This window comes from Trichomycterus rosablanca, chromosome 19, assembly GCF_030014385.1.
Source record: "Trichomycterus rosablanca isolate fTriRos1 chromosome 19, fTriRos1.hap1, whole genome shotgun sequence".
Classification (NCBI taxonomy): Eukaryota; Metazoa; Chordata; class Actinopteri; order Siluriformes; family Trichomycteridae; genus Trichomycterus; species Trichomycterus rosablanca.
The window spans coordinates 17,468,856-17,491,042 of NC_086006.1; the positions used below are offsets into that span (position 1 = coordinate 17,468,856).

The window sequence follows — 22,187 nt, forward strand, 5'->3', positions numbered from 1 at the left end:
CCACACTACAAAGAACTGAATCTTTGAGAACTGAGTCTCTTCTGAGAACAATATAAAAAGGCTGTGGTTACTATTACTGTATGTTTAAGTAATTTTTGCATGTGTGTCCTAATCTATTTTAGGAGATGACTAAGCTGACAAATCTTGCAACAAGTCAAGCACCATGGAGAGAGAGGAGGTGAGGTCAAATCGACGATTTATGGCTTTAGACCATCAGTAAGGCTGATATGTGTCCTTCCATGACTAGGTTCATGAAATGTCACCCCCTTGTGTATTTAAGTCCAGCCCATAATTCAAACCCTGGAGCTCTTGGGTTTAATGCCAGACTTTGGTTAAAGCTCATATGCAGTGTATTTCCACATGGGTTTTCACCAGTTTTTTTTTTGCTTTTCTTTCCCCACTCCACCCCATACTGGTGAACTTCTTGATATTACAGCCTTATCTTAATACAGATAATAATAATAACCAATTACTCAATTGTAATTCACTCTCGCTGCTGCAGACCTCTACTCCTGACTGAGTAGAGTTGCAATACCGACTCAACTTTTCACCTGCACGGGGCGAGTTCATATGGAGATCTGTTTCGAGTCACGCACTGATCTCCATTATCCCCTGTCTCATTCTGTAGGTGCCAACGATCAGTCAGCAGTTATGAGGAAACCCTGTTCAGTCATTGTTCCACCCCTTACACAATCCCAACTTTACAGCTCAAGATCACCACCCAAGCGCTACAAACCAATATTAACTTTTTTTATATTAAAATCAAAGAATGGTCATATTTTAAGAAGTGAAACCTAGATGCCACCTAGATTTTAGGCTAGTAGATGGTTTATTTGCTGCATGAAGAATGATGTGTTACAAATGGCAAACATTATATCCTGTTGTTGTAAATCAGTACATTGTATGTCCAATCAGTGTTGTTGTTACTACAGACTGTTATTTGTAGTGGTATTTGATCTGGAATGCAGAGACCATGCAAAAAGCTGATAAAATATTACTTATCATAGTAAAACTGTGTTTCTAGCCAAACAGTAAGGGTTATATGAATAAAATAACATGTAATGAGCAATTCTGAAGATAAAATAGTGTTTCATGACTTATAAATTATAATTACATTTACATTTTCGGCATTTAGCAGACGCTCTTATCCAGAGCGACTTACAGAAGTGCTTCCATAGTAAACATTACCTTACTCTAGTTTAAGTAGACAACAGTCCAATAATATAAATCTGTTGAAACCATGTTAGAACCAAAGTGTGTGTGGGGTTTTTTTGGGTTATTTGTGTGCAGGAAATAAATAAGAGCGTTAGTAAGTAAGTACATGCTTAAGTGCTTAGTAAAGAGGTGATGAAGGTTTTTAATCATCTTTTGAAGACAGCAAGAGACTCAGATGTTCGGACAGACTTAGGAAGTTCGTTCCACCACTTGGGTGCAAGTTCAGAGAAGAGTCTTGATGCTTGTCTTCCTTGAGTCCTGGGTGGAGGATCAAGTCGGGCGAGACTAGTGGCTCGGAGGTTGCGTGATACAGAGCGGGGTTTGATTAGACCTCAAAGGTAGCTTGGGGCTGGTCCATTTTTGGCTTTGTAGGCGAGCATCAATGTTTTAAGCTAGTGAAGAGAACACAGAAGTGGGGGTGATGTGGCAGTGTTTAGGTTGGTTAAAAAACAGGTGAGCAGATGCATTTTGAATGAGCTGCAAGGGTTTAATAGTGGACATGGGAGCACCTGCCAGGAGGGAGTTGCAGTAGTCCAACCGTGAGATTACAAGTGATTGGACAAGACTCTGAGTGGCTTCCATGGAGAGAAATGGCCAAATCTCATCATCAGACGGTCTGATCTGGCAGTCATCAAGAGAGATGACTAGGTCCTGGGTTGGAGATTGATCTCCAGGAATAAGTAACAGCTCTGTCTTGCTGGGAATGAGTTTTAGATGATGAGCTGACATCCATTGTGAGATATCTCGCAGACATACTGAGATGCAAGCATGCATGCTGAGATTACAAGTGAACTAGTTTTCCATAATGAGATGGTAGCAACACTACTTTTAAATGAACTAGTTAGTATCCTGTATTAACCTGTTAGTATCCTATCAATTACTTTAAATACTTATAGTGATGGTACTGAAAAATTACAATAGACCCCAGTTTTTTTATTATTATTAGAGGACATAAATGCATTTAATATAATTTACAGCCAGGTATATACTGTACAATAAAATAAAATAAAAACGTTATGAACTTTACATCACATGCAGTACATGACATTTAAATGCAAACCATGGGCTCAAATTGGACTTAATTTAATGAGTGACATGAGGCTCACCTGAGACTTGAAGGTAAGCAGTTTTTGCTTTCCTCTCTTTACAGAGCAGCTAGCGTGGAGTCCTTGGATCCTCGTCAGTCCCCCACCACCCTTCCCTTCCCTCCTCATCTCCGTCTCATCAAGAACAACTCTTTATTCTCGCCTCAGCGCTCTGAGGAGCGTCCGGTCGCTGTATCTGTCCCATTACGGCCCCATCCAATAAAGACATCACCAGCCACCCTTCCCTGGCGTGTTCCTGAGCAATCTGAATGGGTGACGGTGAACTCCGAGAGCAGCAGTATCATGGTCCATTCAAACCTAAAACATGACTTTAGCCCCACCATCCTGCGATTGCCAAGTCTGGTTCCATCAGAGTGCCGCCCGCCAGTTCAAAGCCTCGTATTTCCGCGACCCGTCTGCCCACCCACAATGAGCCTGTGTGAGAGGCTGGACGGCCAAATCAAGAAAGCAGCAGCAGGCGATTGGACGAGCTCTCAACCCGAGCGGATCTTCGGAGAAAATCTCAGGAAAGGAGAGGAAGAGGCACCGCTGGATCTGTCTAATGTTGGAGGCTCCAAATTGAAAGAAAAAGAGAAAGACTCTGCATCATCCTCATCTTCATCACCACCTGCTCCACTCTCTTCACCGTCTTCAGCTCAGTATGCCTCCAGCCCTCAGAGCAATCCACAAGCAGGAGATTCTAAATCACAGGTATAAAATGCTCCTCAAACAATATCATGTAACCCATTCTGATTTTCATCAGTTACTGTTTTTGTAATATACACTATATTGCCAAAAGTATTTGCTCATCTGCCTTCCACGCATATGAACTTGAGTAACATCCCATCCTTAATCCATAGGGTTTAATATGATGTCGGTCCACCCTTTGCAGCTATAACAGCTTCAACTCTTCTGGAAAGGCTTTCCACAAGGTTTAGGAGTGTGTTTATGGGAATTTTTGACCATTCTTCCAGAAGCGTGTGAGGTCAGACCCTGATGTTGGAACAGAAGGCCTGGCTCGCAGTCTCCGCTCTAATTGATCCCAAAGGTGTTCTATCAGGATGAGGTCAGGACTCTGTGCAGGCCAGTCAAGTTCTTCCACACCAAACTGGCTCATCCATGTCTTTATGGACCTTGCTTTGTGCACTGGTGCGCAGTCATGTTGGAACAGGAAGGGGCCATCCCCAAACTCCTTCCCACAAAGTTGGGAGCATGAAATTGTCCAAAATCACTTGGTATGCTGAAGCATTAAGAGTTCACTTTCACTGGAACTAAGGAGCCGAGCCCAACTCCTGAAAAACAACCCCACACCATTATTCCCCCCTCCACCAAACTTTACACTTGGCACAATGCAGTCAGACAAGCACCGTTCTCCTGGCAACCGCCAAAACCCAGACTCATCCATCGGATTGCCAGACGGAGAGGCGTGATTCGTCACTCCAGAGATCACGTCTCCACTGTGGTGTCCAGTGGTGGCGTGCTTTACACCACTGCATCTGACGTTTTGCATTGCTCTTGGTGATGTAAGGCTTGGATGCAGCTGCTCGGCCATGGAAACCCATTCCATGAAGCTCTCTACACACTGTTCTTGAGCTAATCTGAAGGCCACATGAAGTTTGGAGGTCTGTAGCGATCGGCTGAGTTGCTGTCATTCCCAGTCGCTTCCACTTTGTTGTAATACCACTGACAGTCGACTGTGGAATATCTAGTAGCAAGAAAATTTCATGACTGGACTTGTTGCATAGGTGACATCCTATCACAGTACCACGCTGAAATTCACTAAGCTCCTGAGAGCTGCCCATTCTTTCACAAATGTTTGTAGAAGCGGTCTGCATGCCTAGGTGCTTGGTTTTAAACGCATGTGACCATGGAAGTGATTGGAACACCTGAATTCAATTATTTGGATGAGTGAGTGAATACTTTTGGCAATATAGTGTACTTTCATTAACAGTTTTCTTAAAAAGTTTAGGAACAATTACATTAAAATTGTGTTTTTGCTATACAAAAGGCTATAAGATAGATTTATGCATACATTACTCTGAAACCCATTTCAAGCATCAAGCAGGTTATCCACAATTGTTCCTGCTGTACCATGTCAAATACCTTTTCATAAATATAGTGCCTGGTTCCTTTTCTCCTGCCTTTTCTATTATGATCCGGAGGTTTGTGATCAGATCCCATGTGCCTCTTCTTGGCCTAAATCCAGCTTGTTTTTGCGCAATCTCTTCTTCGAGCTTGGTTTGCATTTGTTTCAGGATCACTTACAACAAGTGCTTGATAGGAAGTGAGACCAGTGCAATGGTCCTGTAGTTGCTGCATTGGAGCAAGTGACCTTTCTTAGGCAGTGGAATAAAGACAGCTTGTGTCTATTGTGTCCATACTTTCCTCCAGACCTTATGAAGTTTTTCATCTCAACACCTAACCCGTCATCTGGACCAGGGCTTTTGCTTAGCCAGTTCAAGCATTCCACATTTGATCTCTTTCTTCAGTTAAATAAATTAAATACTGTTAAATACAAACATTGAGGGCGGCACGGTGGCTAAGTGGGTAGCACTGTCGCCTCACAGCAAGGAGGTCCTGGGTTTGATCCTCAGGTGGGGCGGTCCGGGTCCTTTCTATGCAGAGTTTGCATGTTCTCCCTGTGTCTGTGTGGGTTTCCTCCGGGAGCTTTGGTTTCCTCCCACAGTCCAAAAACATTGTCAGCAGTCAGGTTAATTGGAGACACTGAATTGCCCTATAGGAGAATGGCTGTGTGTGTGTGACTGGCGCCCCATCCAGGGTGTTACTGTGTGCCTTGCGCCCATTGAAAAGCTGGGATAAGCTCCAGCACCCTCCTGCGACCCTAATTGGATAAGCGGTTAAGACAGTGAGTGAGACAAACATTGACATTTTGATGTTTTGGGGGTGTTTGTGGACATCATTGTTTGGACACCCAGAAAATGCCTACAAATATTTCTTTGCCATTTTAAACAGAGGGAGGACACTAGCGAGAGGTATAAAGACGACAGAGATGCAGAAAAAGAAAAGAATGAAAATGTAGATATAGAAAACCTGAAGGTCCCCACTCTGACCATTTCACTCCGTCCAGGTACAGTTTAAATATTTAACTATTTCTCTAATGGAAATGTAACTGTTCTTTAAGACAACTGACAGGTTTCTCTTCGTTCTCACAGTTGTGGTCCTGGAGTCACTAAAGTCTGCTGGTCAGGTAAATACAGAGTAATTACTCTTATTAATCCTATTTTTTGGCACATACAGAAACTAGTTCAACAGAAAAAGTCCAACAGTTTTTTTTAATAGCTTTAAAAAGAATGTGTTATTATTAAAGCACATGAAAGTCATTGTTAGGACTAATTCAAACTGAACATGTTCCTCAAACATGTTCCTCTTATGTTCCTGATCTGTCATTGTAGATTTCCTCTGGGTTCTTGGATTTCCTCCCACAAATTTTTTTTCTGTAAGTGACCTGTGAATGTGTCATGAAGAAATACCCTATATACAGTGTATCACAAAAGTGAGTACACCCCTCACATTTCTGCAGATATTTAAGTATATCTTTTCATGGGACAACACTGACAAAATGACACTTTGACACAATGAAAAGTAGTCTGTGTGCAGCTTATATAACAGTGTAAATTTATTCTTCCCTCAAAATAACTCAATATACAGCCATTAATGTCTAAACCACCGGCAACAAAAGTGAGTACACCCCTAAGAGACTACACCCCTAAATGTCCAAATTGAGCACTGCTTGTCATTTTCCCTCCAAAATGTCATGTGATTTGTTAGTGTTACTAGGTCTCAGGTGTGCATAGGGAGCAGGTGTGTTCAATTTAGTAGTACAGCTCTCACACTCTCTCATACTGGTCACTGAAAGTTCCAACATGGCAAAGAACTCTCTGAGGATCTTAAAAGACGAATTGTTGCGCTACATGAAGATGGCCAAGGCTACAAGAAGATTGCCAACACCCTGAAACTGAGCTGCAGCACAGTGGCCAAGATCATCCAGCGTTTTAAAAGAGCAGGGTCCACTCAGAACAGACCTCGCGTTGGTCGTCCAAAGAAGCTGAGTGCACGTGCTCAGCGTCACATCCAACTGCTGTCTTTGAAAAATAGGCGCAGGAGTGCTGTCAGCATTGCTGCAGAGATTGAAAAGGTGGGGGGTCAGCCTGTCAGTGCTCAGACCATACGCCGCACACTACATCAAATTGGTCTGCATGGCTGTCACCCCAGAAGGAAGCCTCTTCTGAAGTCTCTACACAAGAAAGCCCGCAAACAGTTTGCTGAAGACATGTCAACAAAGGACATGGATTACTGGAACCATGTCCTATGGTCTGATGAGACCAAGATTAATTTGTTTGGTTCAGATGGTCTCAAGCATGTGTGGCGGCAATCAGGTGAGGAGTACAAAGATAAGTGTGTCATGCCTACAGTCAAGCATGGTGGTGGGAATGCCATGGTCTGGGGCTGCATGGGTGCAGCAGGTGTTGGGGAGTTACATTTCATTGAGGGACACATAAACTCCAATGTGTACTGTGAAATACTGAAGCAGAGCATGATCCCCTCCCTCCGGAAACTGGGTCGCAGGGCAGTGTTCCAGCATGATAATGACCCCAAACACACCTCTAAGACGACCACTGCTTTATTGAAGAGGCTGAGGGTAAAGGTGATGGACTGGCCAAGCATGTCTCCAGACCTAAACCCAATAGAACATCTTTGGGGCATCCTCAAGCGGAAGGTGGAGGAGCGCAAAGTCTCGAATATCCGCCAGCTCCGTGATGTCGTCATGGAGGAGTGGAAAAGCATTCCAGTGGCAACCTGTGAAGCTCTGGTAAACTCCATGCCCAGGAGAGTTAAGGCAGTTCTGGGAAATAATGGTGGCCACACAAAATATTGACACTTCAGGAACTTTCACTAAGGGGTGTACTCACTTTTGTTGCCGGTGGTTTAGACATTGATGGCTGTATATTGAGTTATTTTGAGGGAAGAATAAATTTACACTGTTATATAAGCTGCACACAGACTACTTTTCATTGTGTCAAAGTGTCATTTTGTCAGTGTTGTCCCATGAAAAGATATACTTAAATATCTGCAGAAATGTGAGGGGTGTACTCACTTTTGTGATACACTGTATGTACAGTACCAGTCAAAAGTTTGGACACACCTTCTCTTCAGTGGTTTTTCTTGATTATTTTTATTTTCTACATTGTAGATTAATACTGAAGACATCCAAACTATGAAGGAACACATGGAATTATGTAGTGAACAAAAAAATGTTAAACAAACCAGAATATGTTTTATAATTTACCAACTCTACGTCTGCACAGCACAACCGATGGTCTCAAACACATTAAAAAAGCAAGGAATTCCAGAAATTAACTCTAGACAAAGCACAAACATTAATTGAAAACCATTCCAGGTGGCTACCTCATGAAGCTGATTAAGAAAATGCCAAAAAAGTGTGCAAAGCTGTCATCAAAGCAAAAGATGGCTACTTTAAAGAATATAAAATATAAAACATATTCTGGTTTGTTTAACACTTTTTTGTTTACTGCATAGTTTGGATGTCTTCATTATTAATCTACAATGTTGAAAATTTAAAAAAAAATCAAGAAAAACCACAGGAATGAGAAAGTGTGTTCAAACTTTTGACTGGTACTGTATATACAGTGTATCACAAAAGTGAGTACACCCCTCACATTTCTGCAAATATTTTATTATATCTTTTCATGGGACAACACTATAGAAATAAAACTTGGATATAACTTAGAGTAGTCAGTGTACAACTTGTATAGCAGTGTAGATTTACTGTCTTCTGAAAATAACTCAACACACAGCCATTAATGTCTAAATAGCTGGCAACATAAGTGAGTACACCCCACAGTGAACATGTCCAAATTGTGCCCAAAGTGTCAATATTTTGTGTGGCCACCATTATTATCCAGCACTGCCTTAACCCTTCTGGGCATGGAATTCACCAGAGCTGCACAGGTTGCTACTGGAATCCTCTTCCACTCCTCCATGATGACATCACGGAGCTGGTGGATGTTAGACACCTTGAACTCCTCCACCTTCCACTTGAGGATGCGCCACAGGTGCTCAATTGGGTTTAGTCCATCACCTTTACCTTCAGCTTCCTCAGCAAGGCAGTTGTCATCTTGGAGGTTGTGTTTGGGGTCGTTATCCTGTTGGAAAACTGCCATGACGCCCAGTTTTCGAAGGGAGGGGACCATGCTCTGTTTCAGAATGTCACAGTACATGTTGGAATTCATGTTTCCCTCAATGAACTGCAGCTCCCCAGTGCCAGCAACACTCATGCAGCCCAAGACCATGATGCTACCACCACCATGCTTGACTGTAGGCAAGATACGGTTGTCTTGGTACTTCTCACCAGGGCGCCGCCACACATGCTGGACACCATCTGAGCCAAACAAGTTTATCTTGGTCTCGTCAGACCACAGGGCATTCCAGTAATCCATGTTCTTGGACTGCTTGTCTTCAGCAAACTGTTTGCGGGCTTTCTTGTGCGTCAGCTTCCTTCTGGGATGACGACCATGCAGACCGAGTTGATGCAGTGTGCGGCGTATGGTCTGAGCACTGACAGGCTGACCTCCCACGTCTTTAACCTCTGCAGCAATGCTGGCAGCACTCATGTGTCTATTTTTTAAAGCCAACCTCTGGATATGACGCCGAACACGTGGACTCAACTTCTTTGGTCGACCCTGGCGAAGCCTGTTCCGAGTGGAACCTGTCCTGGAAAACCGCTGTATGACCTTGGCCACCATGCTGTAGCTCAGTTTCAGGGTGTTAGCAATCTTCTTATAGCCCAGGCCATCTTTGTGGAGAGCAACAATTCTATTTCTCACATCCTCAGAGAGTTCTTTGCCATGAGGTGCCATGTTGAATATCCAGTGGCCAGTATGAGAGAATTGTACCCAAAACACCAAATTTAACAGCCCTGCTCCCCATTTACACCTGGGACCTTGACACATGACACCAGGGAGGGACAACGACACATTTGGGCACAATTTGGACACAATTTGGACATGTTCACTGTGGGGTGTACTCACTTATGTTGCCAGCTATTTATACATTAATGGCTGTGTGTTGAGTTATTTTCAGAAGACAGTAAATCTACACTGCTATACAAGCTGTACACTGACTACTCTAAGTTATATCCAAGTTTCATGTCTATAGTGTTGTCCCATGAAAAGGTATAATGAAATATTTGCAGAAATGTGAGGGGTGTACTCACTTTTGTGATACACTGTATATGTATATATACACTAACAGGTGAAGTGAGTTAGTGGGGGGGATATATTAGGCAGCAAGTGAACAGGGTCATGGGCAGCCAAGGGTCATTGATGCACGTGGGGCTGTTGTCCCATCCAACAGACAAGCTACTGTAGCTCAAATTGTTGCGTATGGGGCTGCATAGCCCATGCTGACCCCTGTCCACCGCCGAAAGAAGAATCTGTGGGATGTGCTGGACAAACAAGTCTGATCCATGGAGGCCCCACCTCATAACTTACAGGAGTTAAAGGATTTGCTGCTGATATGTTGGTGCCAGATACCACAGCACACCTTAAGGGGTCTAGTGGAGTGCATGATGGGTCAATTACTGACTGTAGTCCATCTATTTCTCTACATACCTTTTTAGCCTGCTTTCACCCTGTTCTTTAATAGTTAGGACCCCCAAAGGACCACCACAGAGTAGATATTATTTAGGTGGTGGATCATTCTCAGCACTGTAGTGACACTGACATGGTGGTGGTGTGTTAGTGTGTGTGGTGCTTGTATGAGTGGATCAGACACAGCAGCGCTGCTGGAGTTTTTAAATACATGCCCACTCACTGTTTACTCTATTAGACACGCCTACCTAGTTGGTCCACCTTGTAGATGTGAAGTCAGAGACGATCGCTCATCTATTGCTGCTGTTTGAGTTGGTCATCTTCTAGACCTTCATCAGTGGTCACAGGATGCTGCCCATGGGCCGCTGTTGGCTGGATGTTTTTGGTTGGTGGACTATTCTCAGTCCAGCAGTGACAGTGAGGTGCTGCTGTGTTTGATCCACTCATACCAGCACAACACACACTAACACACCACCACCATGTCAGTGTCACTGCAGTGCTGAGAATGATCCACCACCTAAATAATACCTGCTCTGTGGTGGTCCTGAGAGAGTCCTGACCATTGAAGAACAGGGTGAAAGGGGGCTAACAAAGCATGCAGAGAAACAGATGTACTACAGTCAGTAATTGTAGAACTACAAAGTGCTTCTATATGGTAAGTGGAACTGATAAAATGGACAGTGAGTGTAGAAACAAGGAGGTGGTTTTAATGTTATGGGTGATCGGTGTATATATATGATTTCCATATTGACTAATGCAGTTTAAAATTCCTTCAGTTTTTTATTTGCATAGAATGTACAAACTTGAAAACAGGAAGTCTTGCTTGCTGTCAATACTCTACAACATTTCAAATACACAATGTTCTTGTTTTCACTGCTACAGGGATTCCTTTTCATTTTAAGATTTTAAAAGCAATATTAGAATCAATCACTGATCTGGGTGGTAAGGCTTAGAAAATCAGTGAAGAGATCAACAGCTACTATATAGGAGTTATTGGTGCTAAATGAGTTTTGCCAGGTTTACCAGGTCTCAAATACAATGTTTTACATAGTGTTTCCAGCTTTACTTAAATGATTAATCACTGTGTTTAATAAGGACTTGAAAAGTGCAGTTGTGTGTTATTCATTAGAACCTATTTTATGAATGATTAATACAGAAATTTAGGTTAATCCAAAGACTTCAGATACTACAACCTCAAATTTTATTTGATTGCAGACAGGATGAACCTGAGATATTTCATGTTTTGTTTGGTCAACTTCATTTCATTTATTAATAAACATCCATTCCTGCATTTCAGACCTGCAACACATTCCAAAAAAAAGTTGGGACAGTAAAGCATTTACCACTTTGCTGCCATAATGTTGCCATTCCTTTTCACCCCACTTAAAATACCTTTTGGCTCCGAGGAGACCAAGTGATTTAGTGTTTCAGCTTTTATTTTGTTCCATTCTTCCTGCAAACACGTCTTAAGATGTGCAACAGTAGGGGGTCGTCATTGTCACGTTTTAAAATTCTTCACACTTTCTCTATTGGGGACAGGTCAGGACTGCAGGCAGGCTAGTCTGGTACCCGTACCCTCTTCTTCCGCAGCCATGCCTTTGTAATGTGTGCAGCATGTGGTTTTGCATTGTCTTGTTGAAAAATGCATGGACGTCCCTGGAAAAGATGACGTCTTGAAGGCAGCATATGCTGCTCTAAGATCTCAATGTACTTTTCTGCATTAATGCTGCATCACAGAAGTGTAAATGACCTTTTAACCTCTGGATGGTCCTTTTCGTCTTTTGTGCGGAGCACACGAGGTCCATTTTTTCCAAAAAAAGACCTGAAATGCTGATTCATCTGACCACAATACATGTTTCCATTGTGTGATGGTCCATCCTAGATGCGTCCGAGCACAGAGTCACAGAAGTCGATGCCGCACATGGGCATAGTTAACATAAGGCTTCATTTTTGTACAGTAAAGTTTAAAGTAGCATTTGTGCATGTAACTCTGTATTGTAGTGCTTGACAAAGGTTTGCCAAAGTAATCCCTCACCCATGTGGTTATATCAGCTATTGTTGAGTGGCGGTTCTTGATGCAGTGCCGTCTGAGGGATTAAGATCACGGCGTTCAGCTTAAGCTTGGTCCCTTGGCCTTTACGCACAGAAATTCCTCCCGATTCCTTAAATCGTTTAATGATATTATGCACTGTAGAGGGAGAAATATGCAAATCCCTTCCGATCTATCTTTGAGGTACATTGCTTTTAAAAATTTGTTGACAAACTGGAGATCCTCTGATCATCTTTGCTCATCAAAGACTCAGCTTTTCCTGGATGCTGCTTTTGTACCAAACCATGATTACAATCACCTGTTGACATCACCTGTTTGGAATCACATAATTATTTAGTTTTTTCACCTTATTACTAGCCCTAAATTGCCCACGTCCCAACTTTTTTTGAAATATGTTGCAGGCCTGAAATGCAGGAATGAAGGTATATTAATAAATGAATTGACGTTGAACAGACAAAACATGTAACATGACAAATATCTCAGGTTCATCCTGTCTGCAATCAAATAAAAATTAAAGTAAATGTAAGGAACACTGTGTTTTTATTTTATGGCCCAACTTTTTCTGATTTGGGGTTGTAGATGTAGTCTGTAGGGCACTGAAACTCAGTTCCAAAGTTCCAAAATATGTTACACTAATATTATTGTCGGGCATTCATTGCTTAATGCGTAAACGTGTATAATACGTACGTCGTAAATGCTCTGTCAATACAGAAGGAAGAGGAAATGGAGCAAGACAGCCAGCTGCAAGACCAGCACATGGAAGACGAGAGCAATCAGGGTATAATTAGGAAGAGATCAGGTCAAATCCCTGAAGGTATGACAATCTTTTTAACAGTGATTATTAACTATCCATTTACTTTTTTTAATTATTCTTAATTTGCTCTGTTTGTTTTCTTGGCTTAGCTCTTCCACGGCGCTCAATTAAGCTAAAGAGAACGAGGATGACTGTAGTGGCACCAGGGCCCAACAATGGAGATTCAGATCAAGGCTGAAGTCTTTCAGTTTCTGCTTTTTGTTCTTTCTAAGGTAATAACATCAGTCCAGAAGTGACTCTAAAAGTACGGGGGGTTGGCTGAAGGGGGTGCTGGAGCCTATCCCAGCTTTTCAATGGGTGCAAGGCACACAGTAACACCCTGGACGGGACGCCAGTACAAACACACATTCCCTTATGGGGCAATTCAGTGTCTCCGATTAACCTGACTGCATGTTTTTGGACTGTGGGAGGAAACCGGAGCTCCCGGAGGAAACCCACGCAGACACGGGGAGAACATGCAAACTACACACAGAAAGCACCCGGACCGCCCCGCCTGGGGATCGAACCCAGGACCTTCTTGCTGTGAGGCGACAGTGCTACCCACTATGCCACCGTACTGCCCTTGTTTCAGTATCTGCTCATTACATTTCTATATACCTGGAAAGCATCCAGTGAGTAGATCTTTTTAGACTTTTTACCATTACACAGTACTGGGGCACTTGGATGGCTCAGCGGTCTAACACCCTAGCCCACTGCTGCTGAGATCTTGAGCTTTCGAGTTAAAATCTCAGCTCTGCTATCGGCCGGCCGGGTACCTACACAGACATGATTGGGCTATGTCTGAGGTAGGGAGAGCAGAAAAGATTTCTGATTGCTGCTGTAATTGCGGCCTCTGCTGGCTAATCGATGATGCCTGCACAGAGACAGGAAATAATGAATAATTGTCCCAAATTTTTCTGGAAATGGGGTTTGTACTTTTCAATTATATACACTTGCATATAATTACCGACTGATCTGTTGCTATTTATGTTTCCTTACAACACAAATCCCAACAACACTGCTGCACCAGATACTGTTAATACATTAACCTTATACACTGATCAGCCATAACATTAAAACCACCTCCTTGTTTCTACACTCACTGTCCATTTTATCATCTCCACTTACCATACAGGAGACTGTAGTCCATCTGTTTCTCTACATACTTGGCCTGCTTTCACCCTGTTCTTCAATGGTCAGGACCCCCACAGGACCACCACAGATCAGGTATTATTTAGGTGGTGGATCATTCTCTGCACTGCAGTGACACTGACATGGTGGTGGTGGTGTGTTAGTGTGTGTTGTGCTGGTATGAGTGGATCAGACACAGCAGCGCTGCTGGAGTTTTTAAATACTGTGTCCACTCACTGTCCACTCTATTAGACACTCCTACCTAGTTGATCCACCTTGTAGATGTAAAGTCAGAGACGATCACTCATCTGTTGCTGCTGTTTGAGTTGGTCATCTTCTAGACCTTCATCAGTGGTCACAGGACGCTGCCCACGGGGTGCTGTTGGCTGGATATTTTTGGTTGGTGGACTATTCTCAGTCCAGCAGTGACAGCGAGGTGTTTAAAAACTCCATCAGTGCTGCTGTGTCTTATCCGCTCATACAGCACAACACACATTAACGCACCACCACCATGTCATTATCACTGCAGTGTTGAGAATGATCCACAACCTAAATAATACCTGCTCTGTGGTGGTCCTGTGGGGGTCCTGACCACTAAAGAACAGGCTGAAAGCAGGCTAAAAAAGTATGTAGAGAAACAGATGGACTACATTCAGTAATTGTAGAACTACAAAGTGCTTCTATTTGGTAAGTTGTGCTGATTAAATGGACAGTGAGTGTAGAAACAAGGAGGTGGTTTTAATGTTATGGCTGATCAGTGTATATTATTAGTATTAATGCTCAGTAATGTATTTGATTTCTTCTTTTCCTACAGACTCTGAATGATGTACATAAATCCAAGCTGATGGGACTCCTGTGCATCAACGTTGTATCAGGTGTTTTGGGTCCCTGTACAATAAAGGAGGACTTTTCTCTGTCTTTAGCACTTTTCAGTATGTGATGAGAAAGTAATCACACAGGAAAGAACAAATGTCTAAACATAGCGCTTAGGAGTTTCTGAGGGTCACACTGTTTCACAGGCCAGACACACACACACACACACACACACACACACACACACACACATCTGCAGCTTCTCTTTTTCAAACAGGGAGTGAATGGCTTCTCATTTGGCCCCTTCTAATGCTGGTACTAAACCTGAAATCTTACCAGAACATGTCCTGTTGAAACATCTGTTTTACTGTCTGTATGTGTGTCTGCTTCTTTCGTCTTCTTGACACATACTAATCCCATTGAACCCCGTCCCCTTTTCTTTAGTCAGCTGCAACTATGTTCAGTTCCGTGTCAAGTGTAATTCACCTTTCTTTCAAGAAGTAAATTACATTCAACCAGTCGAACTATTTTTGGTCTTTGGTGGTTTATTTTGTACGTGTCATGAAACACTGAAAAACAAAAGACCCTCCTCTTCCTCTTTTTAGTTTTGTTTTTTGTGAAAGCATGACACGTTTTGTAAAAGTGAATTTTCCACTTGTCGTGGCTGTGGCCATTTCAAGCTCGAAAAAGAACAAAGTGTGAAACAGAGTCAGCATAACTTTTAAAATGTCTGTTTAACTTTAATCAGAACTGGTCAGATGATGTATTGCTAGCTCAGTGAGGGTATTCTTTCATACACCACTAACTAACTGACCCACTTATTATTATTCAGGTTATTTATTTATGCATTTTCTCCCCTTTTTCTCCACTTTTAGTGCGTCCGATTGCACGATTGCGTCATGCTTCCTTTCCACCAATGCTGATCCCTGCTCTGATTGAGGAGAACGAAGCTACCCACGCCCCCTCCGACATGTGGGCAGCATGCCTTATGCATCTTATCACCTACACTTTGATGAGTGCAGTGCAGCTCAGCACTGTGTTCAGAGAGACACACCCTGACAGCACACTTCTGTCATCTCTGTGCAGGAAAGAGAGACCCTATCCGGCTTAATCCCGCCCATATCTGAACAACAGGCCGATCGTCGTTCACATGGCCGCTCAGCCTAGCCGGCAGGCAGAGACGAGATTCGATACGATGTATTCGAGATCCCAGCGTGTTTTTACCGCTGCGCCACCTGAGCGGCTGAGGTTATTCAGGGTTTTTGAGCACTTTTAGGGTAGCATTTGGAAGGCTTGACAGCATTAGCATGATAGAAAAACCTTATTACTTTATGTTAAAATAAATACAAATTATTTTAATGTTAGGGATGTAACGATACACTCTACCCACGATGCGATGTGATTCACGATATGATTTTTTTCCCGATTTTTTTAAACAAAATACTTTAATTTAATTTAAAAAAAAATTAAAAAATTTAAAATACTGTATTTGTGCATATCTTTTATTTATCTAGATAATGAATGTCCTTTTATTTCTGTGGTAGGTACAAATCATGCAAAACAATGTTGCACATTTCCCTTTTTGTGTAAAGAAAACTGAAATGAAATGAATCCCACAATAAATAAATAAATGAATAATACAAATAAAGGATGCATCCTCACATAAATAAATTTGGCTGGAAAATTCCGAACCTGGCAGTGAATATCGATTCATTATACAGTGTATCACAAAAGTGAGTACACCCCTCACATTTCTGCAGATATTTAAGTATATCTTTTCATGGGACAACACTGACAAAATGACACTTTGACACAATGAAAAGTAGTCTGTGTGCAGCTTATATAACAGTGTAAATTTATTTTTCCCTCAAAATAACTCAATATACAGCCATTAATGTCTAAACCACCGGCAACAAAAGTGAGTACACCCCTAAGAGACTACACCCCTAAATGTCCAAATTGAGCACTACTTGTCATTTTCCCTCCAAAATGTCATGTGATTTGTTAGTGTTACTAGGTCTCAGGTGTGCATAGGGAGCAGGTGTGTTCAATTTAGTAGTACAGCTCTCACACTCTCTCATACGGGTCACTGAAAGTTCCAACATGGCACCTCATGGCAAAGAACTCTCTGAGGATCTTAAAAGACGAATTGTTGCGCTACATGAAGATGGCCAAGGCTACAAGAAGATTGCCAACACCCTGAAACTGAGCTGCAGCACAGTGGCCAAGATCATCCAGCGTTTTAAAAGAGCAGGGTCCACTCAGAACAGACCTCGCGTTGGTCGTCCAAAGAAGCTGAGTGCACGTGCTCAGCGTCACATCATACTGCTGTCTTTGAAAGATAGGCGCAGGAGTGCTGTCAGCATTGCTGCAGAGATTGAAAAGGTGGGGGGTCAGCCTGTCAGTGCTCAGACCATACGCCGCACACTACATCAAATTGGTCTGCATGGCTGTCACCCCAGAAGGAAGCCTCTTCTGAAGTCTCTACACAAGAAAGCCCGCAAACAGTTTGCTGAAGACATGTCAACAAAGGACATGGATTACTGGAACCATGTCCTATGGTCTGATGAGACCAAGATTAATTTGTTTGGTTCAGATGGTCTCAAGCATGTGTGGCGGCAATCAGGTGAGGAGTACAAAGATAAGTGTGTCATGCCTACAGTCAAGCATGGTGGTGGGAATGCCATGGTCTGGGGCTGCATGAGTGCAGCAGGTGTTGGGGAGTTACATTTCATTGAGGGACACATGAACTCCAATATGTACTGTGAAATACTGAAGCAGAGCATGATCCCCTCCCTCCGGAAACTGGGTCGCAGGGCAGTGTTCCAGCATGATAATGACCCCAAACACACCTCTAAGACGACCACTGCTTTATTGAAGAGGCTGAGGGTAAAGGTGATGGACTGGCCAAGCATGTCTCCAGACCTAAACCCAATAGAACATCTTTGGGGCATCCTCAAGCGGAAGGTGGAGGAGCGCAAAGTCTCGAATATCCGCCAGCTCCGTGATGTCGTCATGGAGGAGTGGAAAAGCATTCCAGTGGCAACCTGTGAAGCTCTGGTAAACTCCATGCCCAGGAGAGTTAAGGCAGTTCTGGGAAATAATGGTGGCCACACAAAATATTGACACATCAGGAACTTTCACTAAGGGGTGTACTCACTTTTGTTGCCGGTGGTTTAGACATTAATGGCTGTATATTGAGTTATTTTGAGGGAAGAATAAATTTACACTGTTATATAAGCTGCACACAGACTACTTTTCATTGTGTCAAAGTGTCATTTTGTCAGTGTTGTCCCATGAAAAGATATACTTAAATATCTGCAGAAATGTGAGGGGTGTACTCACTTTTGTGATACACTGTACATGTAAACCGATTTGAATTGTTACACATGTGAATTGATTTTTAACTGTTTTGTGGTGCATCGTTACATCCGTGTTTGATGTATGTGTTGTGTTTTTTGGAGGTGACAGTGCTGAGGTCAGGATGTTGGGCAGTATTGCCACATGTTCTTTGCTAGAGTGTACAGGAAGCTGTATGTTATGACACTACCCAGGATGTCATTTTTTGTTTCACAATACAAGCAGCACACTTGTATACCACAATCACAAGGACAATAACCTTGGACAAGAACATCAGTCCATCTCAAGATACCATATTAATTCCAATTAATACAAATTAATTAATTCATAAATTGTCTGTTTTACCACCACTTTATACTATTCAGTGTCACGGTGGGTGTGATTCACTGGGTGAACTGTAGGAAACATCTTGGACTGTCCATCACAGGGCAAACACACATAGATTCACACACAAGGGCAATTTTTAGTATCTCCACTTACCCACTTGTCTTTGACTGGGGGAGGAAACCGGAGCACCTGGAGGAAACCAACACAGAAAAAGGAAGACCATGCAAACTCCACACAGAAAGTACCCAGACCTCTCCGCTCGGGAATCAAACCCAGAACCTTTTTGCTGTGTGCCAACAGTGCTAACCACCGAGCCACGGTGCTGCCATCAGTCAATTCACATTAAGATTACCAATAAGACCCATTCATTCAAATTCCAGCAGTGCGGTCCACTGGTCGGGCATCTACGTATGTAAAGACATGAATGGCTGTGTCTGGGGTTGGGGTGAAAGGTGTTCGAGGCTCCGTAATGAATTGGCATTGTATCAAAGATGTTGGTGCATTGTGCCCAGTGATTCTGGGACAGCCGGGGCCACCGTGACCCTGACCAGGATGAAAGAGGTAATAAAATGGGAAAATAAAATGGAAAAAATAGACATACCCCAAAGAAATTCATGCAGGCAGCATCCCTGGAGCTGTGACACATACTATATACACCTTCTATTTAGTTTAGTAGTGGTGTGTTAGTGTGTGTTGTGCTGGTATGAATGGATCAGACACAGCAGCGCTGCTGGAGTTTTTAAATACTGTGTCCACTCACTGTCCACTCTGTTGGACACTCCTACCTAGTTGGTCCACCTTGTAGGTGTAAAGTCAGAGATGATCCCTCATCTATTGCTGCTGTTTGAGTTGGTCATCTTCTAGACCTTCATCAGTGGTCACAGGACGCTGCCCACGGGGTGCTGTTGGCTGGATATATTTTTGGTTGGTGGACTATTGTTTAAAAACTCCATCAGCACTGCTGTGTCTGATCCACTCATACCAGCACCGTGTCAGTGTCGCTGTCAGTGCCAGTGCTGAGAATGATCCAACACCCAAATAATACCTGCTCTGTAGTGGTCCTGTGGGGGTCCTGACCATTAAGGAACAGGGTGAAAGGGGGCTAACAAAGCATGCAGAGAAACAGATGGATAATGTTATGGTTGATTACTTCAGTTATTAGGTCTTACTTCAGCCTGATTCCTGACCCACTTTTAAGGTAAAAATACATGTACTGAAAGGATTGTGATGTTTTATTACTCTAGCTATGTGTGTGTTTTGTGCACATGTGGTTCGATTAATTGGCTTAATTATTATCAGCATGGTAGCCTTTAACTTCCTTCTTCTCCTCCCTGTGTTTGCATATCATGGGTCCACAAATGCATCCTGCTGTGTGTGTGTGAATGGACCTTGACATTGTGAGTGTTGAGAAAAGGAAGATCATGGTAGTAAAAAGTAATAAAATGACCTGATGGCAAAAAGTGATGAGAAAGAAATGAAGAGAGAGAGGTATGACGATGCGAGAGTGATTCTTTCCCAAATTATTTTGTCTCTTATTACCACAGGGTAAAGTAGGACAGATTTTAAGCATTATTGAAACAACCCCCCTACTATTCCCTATACCCCCACCACACATATTTGAATATTTAATTTAATATTTTACTGTAATATTTAAAAATGGATTGTGATCACTTTTGTGTTATGTCTTGATAAGACCGTGACACCCACACTTGACACTTAGAAACTCCATTATGTGTTTGCTCCCAGAACAGCGTAATTTAATTAATTTATGGTAAAGATTACACAAGGTGTTAAAAACGTTCCAAATTTTGTTCCATGTTAACATTAACATGGCATGTACAACATCTCAAAAGTGCTTTATTTAATGCAGTTCGTGGGTGGCACGGTGGCTAAGTGGGTAGCACTGTTGCCTCACAGCAAGAAGGTACTGGGTTCGATCCCCAGGGTCCTTTCTGTGTGGAGTTTGCATGTTCTCCCCGTGTCTGCATGTAGTCCGGTCATCCTTCCCTAGCAGAAACGTGTCTGCCGCGGGCGGGTACTGCCAACTATGCTTGTTAGATGGCGCCCAGCCGACCGGTGGCAACGCTGAGTTTCAAACAGCGGAGTTCAGAATCTTGGCGTTGGTGTGCTACAGGAATATCCCGCTGCACCACCTGGGTGCCCCAGAAATGGGTATTTTAACTGATATTTGAAGGTCCTGGGTTCGATCCCCAGGTGAGGCGGTCCGGGTCCTTTCTGTGGAGTTTGCATGTTCTCCCTGTGTCTGCATGGGCTTCCTCCGGGTGCTCCGATTTTCTTCCCACAGTCCAAAGACATGCAAGTGAAGTCAACTGGAGATACTAAATTGTCCATGACTGTGTTTGATATAACCTTGTGAACTGATGAACCTTGTGTAATGAGTAACTACCGTTCCTGAATGTGACCAAATAGTGTAAAATATGACGTTAAAATCCCAATAAAACAAAATTTAGGCATTTAGGATCTTTAAAGTCATTGGCATGTTAAGTCTTTAACTATCAAGTATATTTTACTTAAGCTTAATTAGCCAAAACTAGCGAATGGGTGCGTCCCAAACCACAAACTACTCCTCCATAAAGGACAGAAAAATAGCACCCTTCACTATTACGGCTAACATTTAGTAACCTAATGTTTAGTAAACGTGTGTGTGGTTTGGGACGAAGCCCACGTCTTTGCGTGAGTTTGCTGGTGAACTTCCTCCTATTCACTCAGTAAGCACTGACTAGCTTCACTGTCCACTTGTTACAGCCCTACAGTGATGGAGGAACCGGCTTAGTTAACATCTCTCTGTGGGGAAAGTTCGCTTCTGGTTCATATTTTGCACCAAACTCGTGGATTAAAATAAGCTTTGGCGTGGAGTGGGTAAGGACATGTAACATTTTGTTTGTTTTAGCAAGTTATGAGACTAAACTACATTTGTATGTGTAACCTAAGCTCTCGGTAAACCGTAACAGTTTGTCAGTAATATAAACTACAGACTGCGTCGTATTATGTTTGTTTGTTTGTTTGTTTGTTTGTTTGTTGGTTTGTTGGTTGTTTGTTTTTTAACAAAGGCGAAGACCAAATTTTTATTCTAATTATTGTACAATTATTATGTAACTTTATGGTTTACTGTTTATATGGTGGTTTGTTTAGAAAGTGACTAGAATTTAAGTTTTAATTTTTTCAGTTCCATTATTTAGCTACAGTCAAATTTATATATCAGCTGAATTAACCCCCTTAAATAAAATCTTGGTTTTTTTTGTAGTAACTGAAAAAATTTACTTAATTATTTATATTATTGGATTTTGTGTCTTTTAAATGGAATTGGTGTCAGTCATGTAACTGGTGGTCATTAGTGTTACAAGCCACTTTGATAGTCAAACTTGCTTTTTCAGCTATTAAATGGGTTTAATATAAAATTTATTTATTAACCAGACACAAAACATATCTAAATAAATGGATTACAGAAATTTATAATTTATTTACCCACTTCTCAGTGAACTTAAAAACATGGTATTTTGCTTGTTGCTTTATGTACCATTAGTATGTGTATTTTTACATGAGTAAGTGCATTATTTTATCTTCAAATGTGTTCTGGTTATTTGATTATTTAACTACTGATCCCAATCCAGTGTTCAGTATCTGTATGTATGTAAGACATAAGTCAGTCCTAATAAGATTTTTGGTCATTAGTGTCACAAGTGGTACTTTGATAGTCAAACTTGCTTTTTCAGCTATTAAATTGGTCAAATATTACATTTATTTATTAACCAGACACAAAA

General features: G+C 42.2%; 2 protein-coding genes across 2 annotated transcripts in view; both read left to right on the forward strand.

Moving 5' to 3' along the window:
* The window catches only part of rbbp8l (retinoblastoma binding protein 8-like), a 28,779-nt gene extending 13,547 nt beyond the window's left edge, over positions 1-15,232 (forward strand). The window contains exons 8-14 of the mRNA XM_063015618.1: positions 123-178; positions 2,366-3,011; positions 5,274-5,388; positions 5,474-5,508; positions 12,693-12,795; positions 12,885-13,007; positions 14,720-15,232. Coding sequence (XP_062871688.1) covers positions 123-178; positions 2,366-3,011; positions 5,274-5,388; positions 5,474-5,508; positions 12,693-12,795; positions 12,885-12,973 — 1,044 coding nt within the window. The 3' untranslated portion in view covers positions 12,974-13,007; positions 14,720-15,232. The remainder of the gene's footprint in view (positions 1-122; positions 179-2,365; positions 3,012-5,273; positions 5,389-5,473; positions 5,509-12,692; positions 12,796-12,884; positions 13,008-14,719) is intronic.
* Positions 15,233-21,174: 5,942 nt separating this feature from the next.
* The window catches only part of hck (HCK proto-oncogene, Src family tyrosine kinase), a 56,429-nt gene continuing 55,416 nt past the window's right edge, over positions 21,175-22,187 (forward strand). Inside the window, exon 1 of the mRNA XM_063015976.1 lies at positions 21,175-21,285. The gene's annotated coding sequence lies outside the window, so the exon portion shown is untranslated. The remainder of the gene's footprint in view (positions 21,286-22,187) is intronic.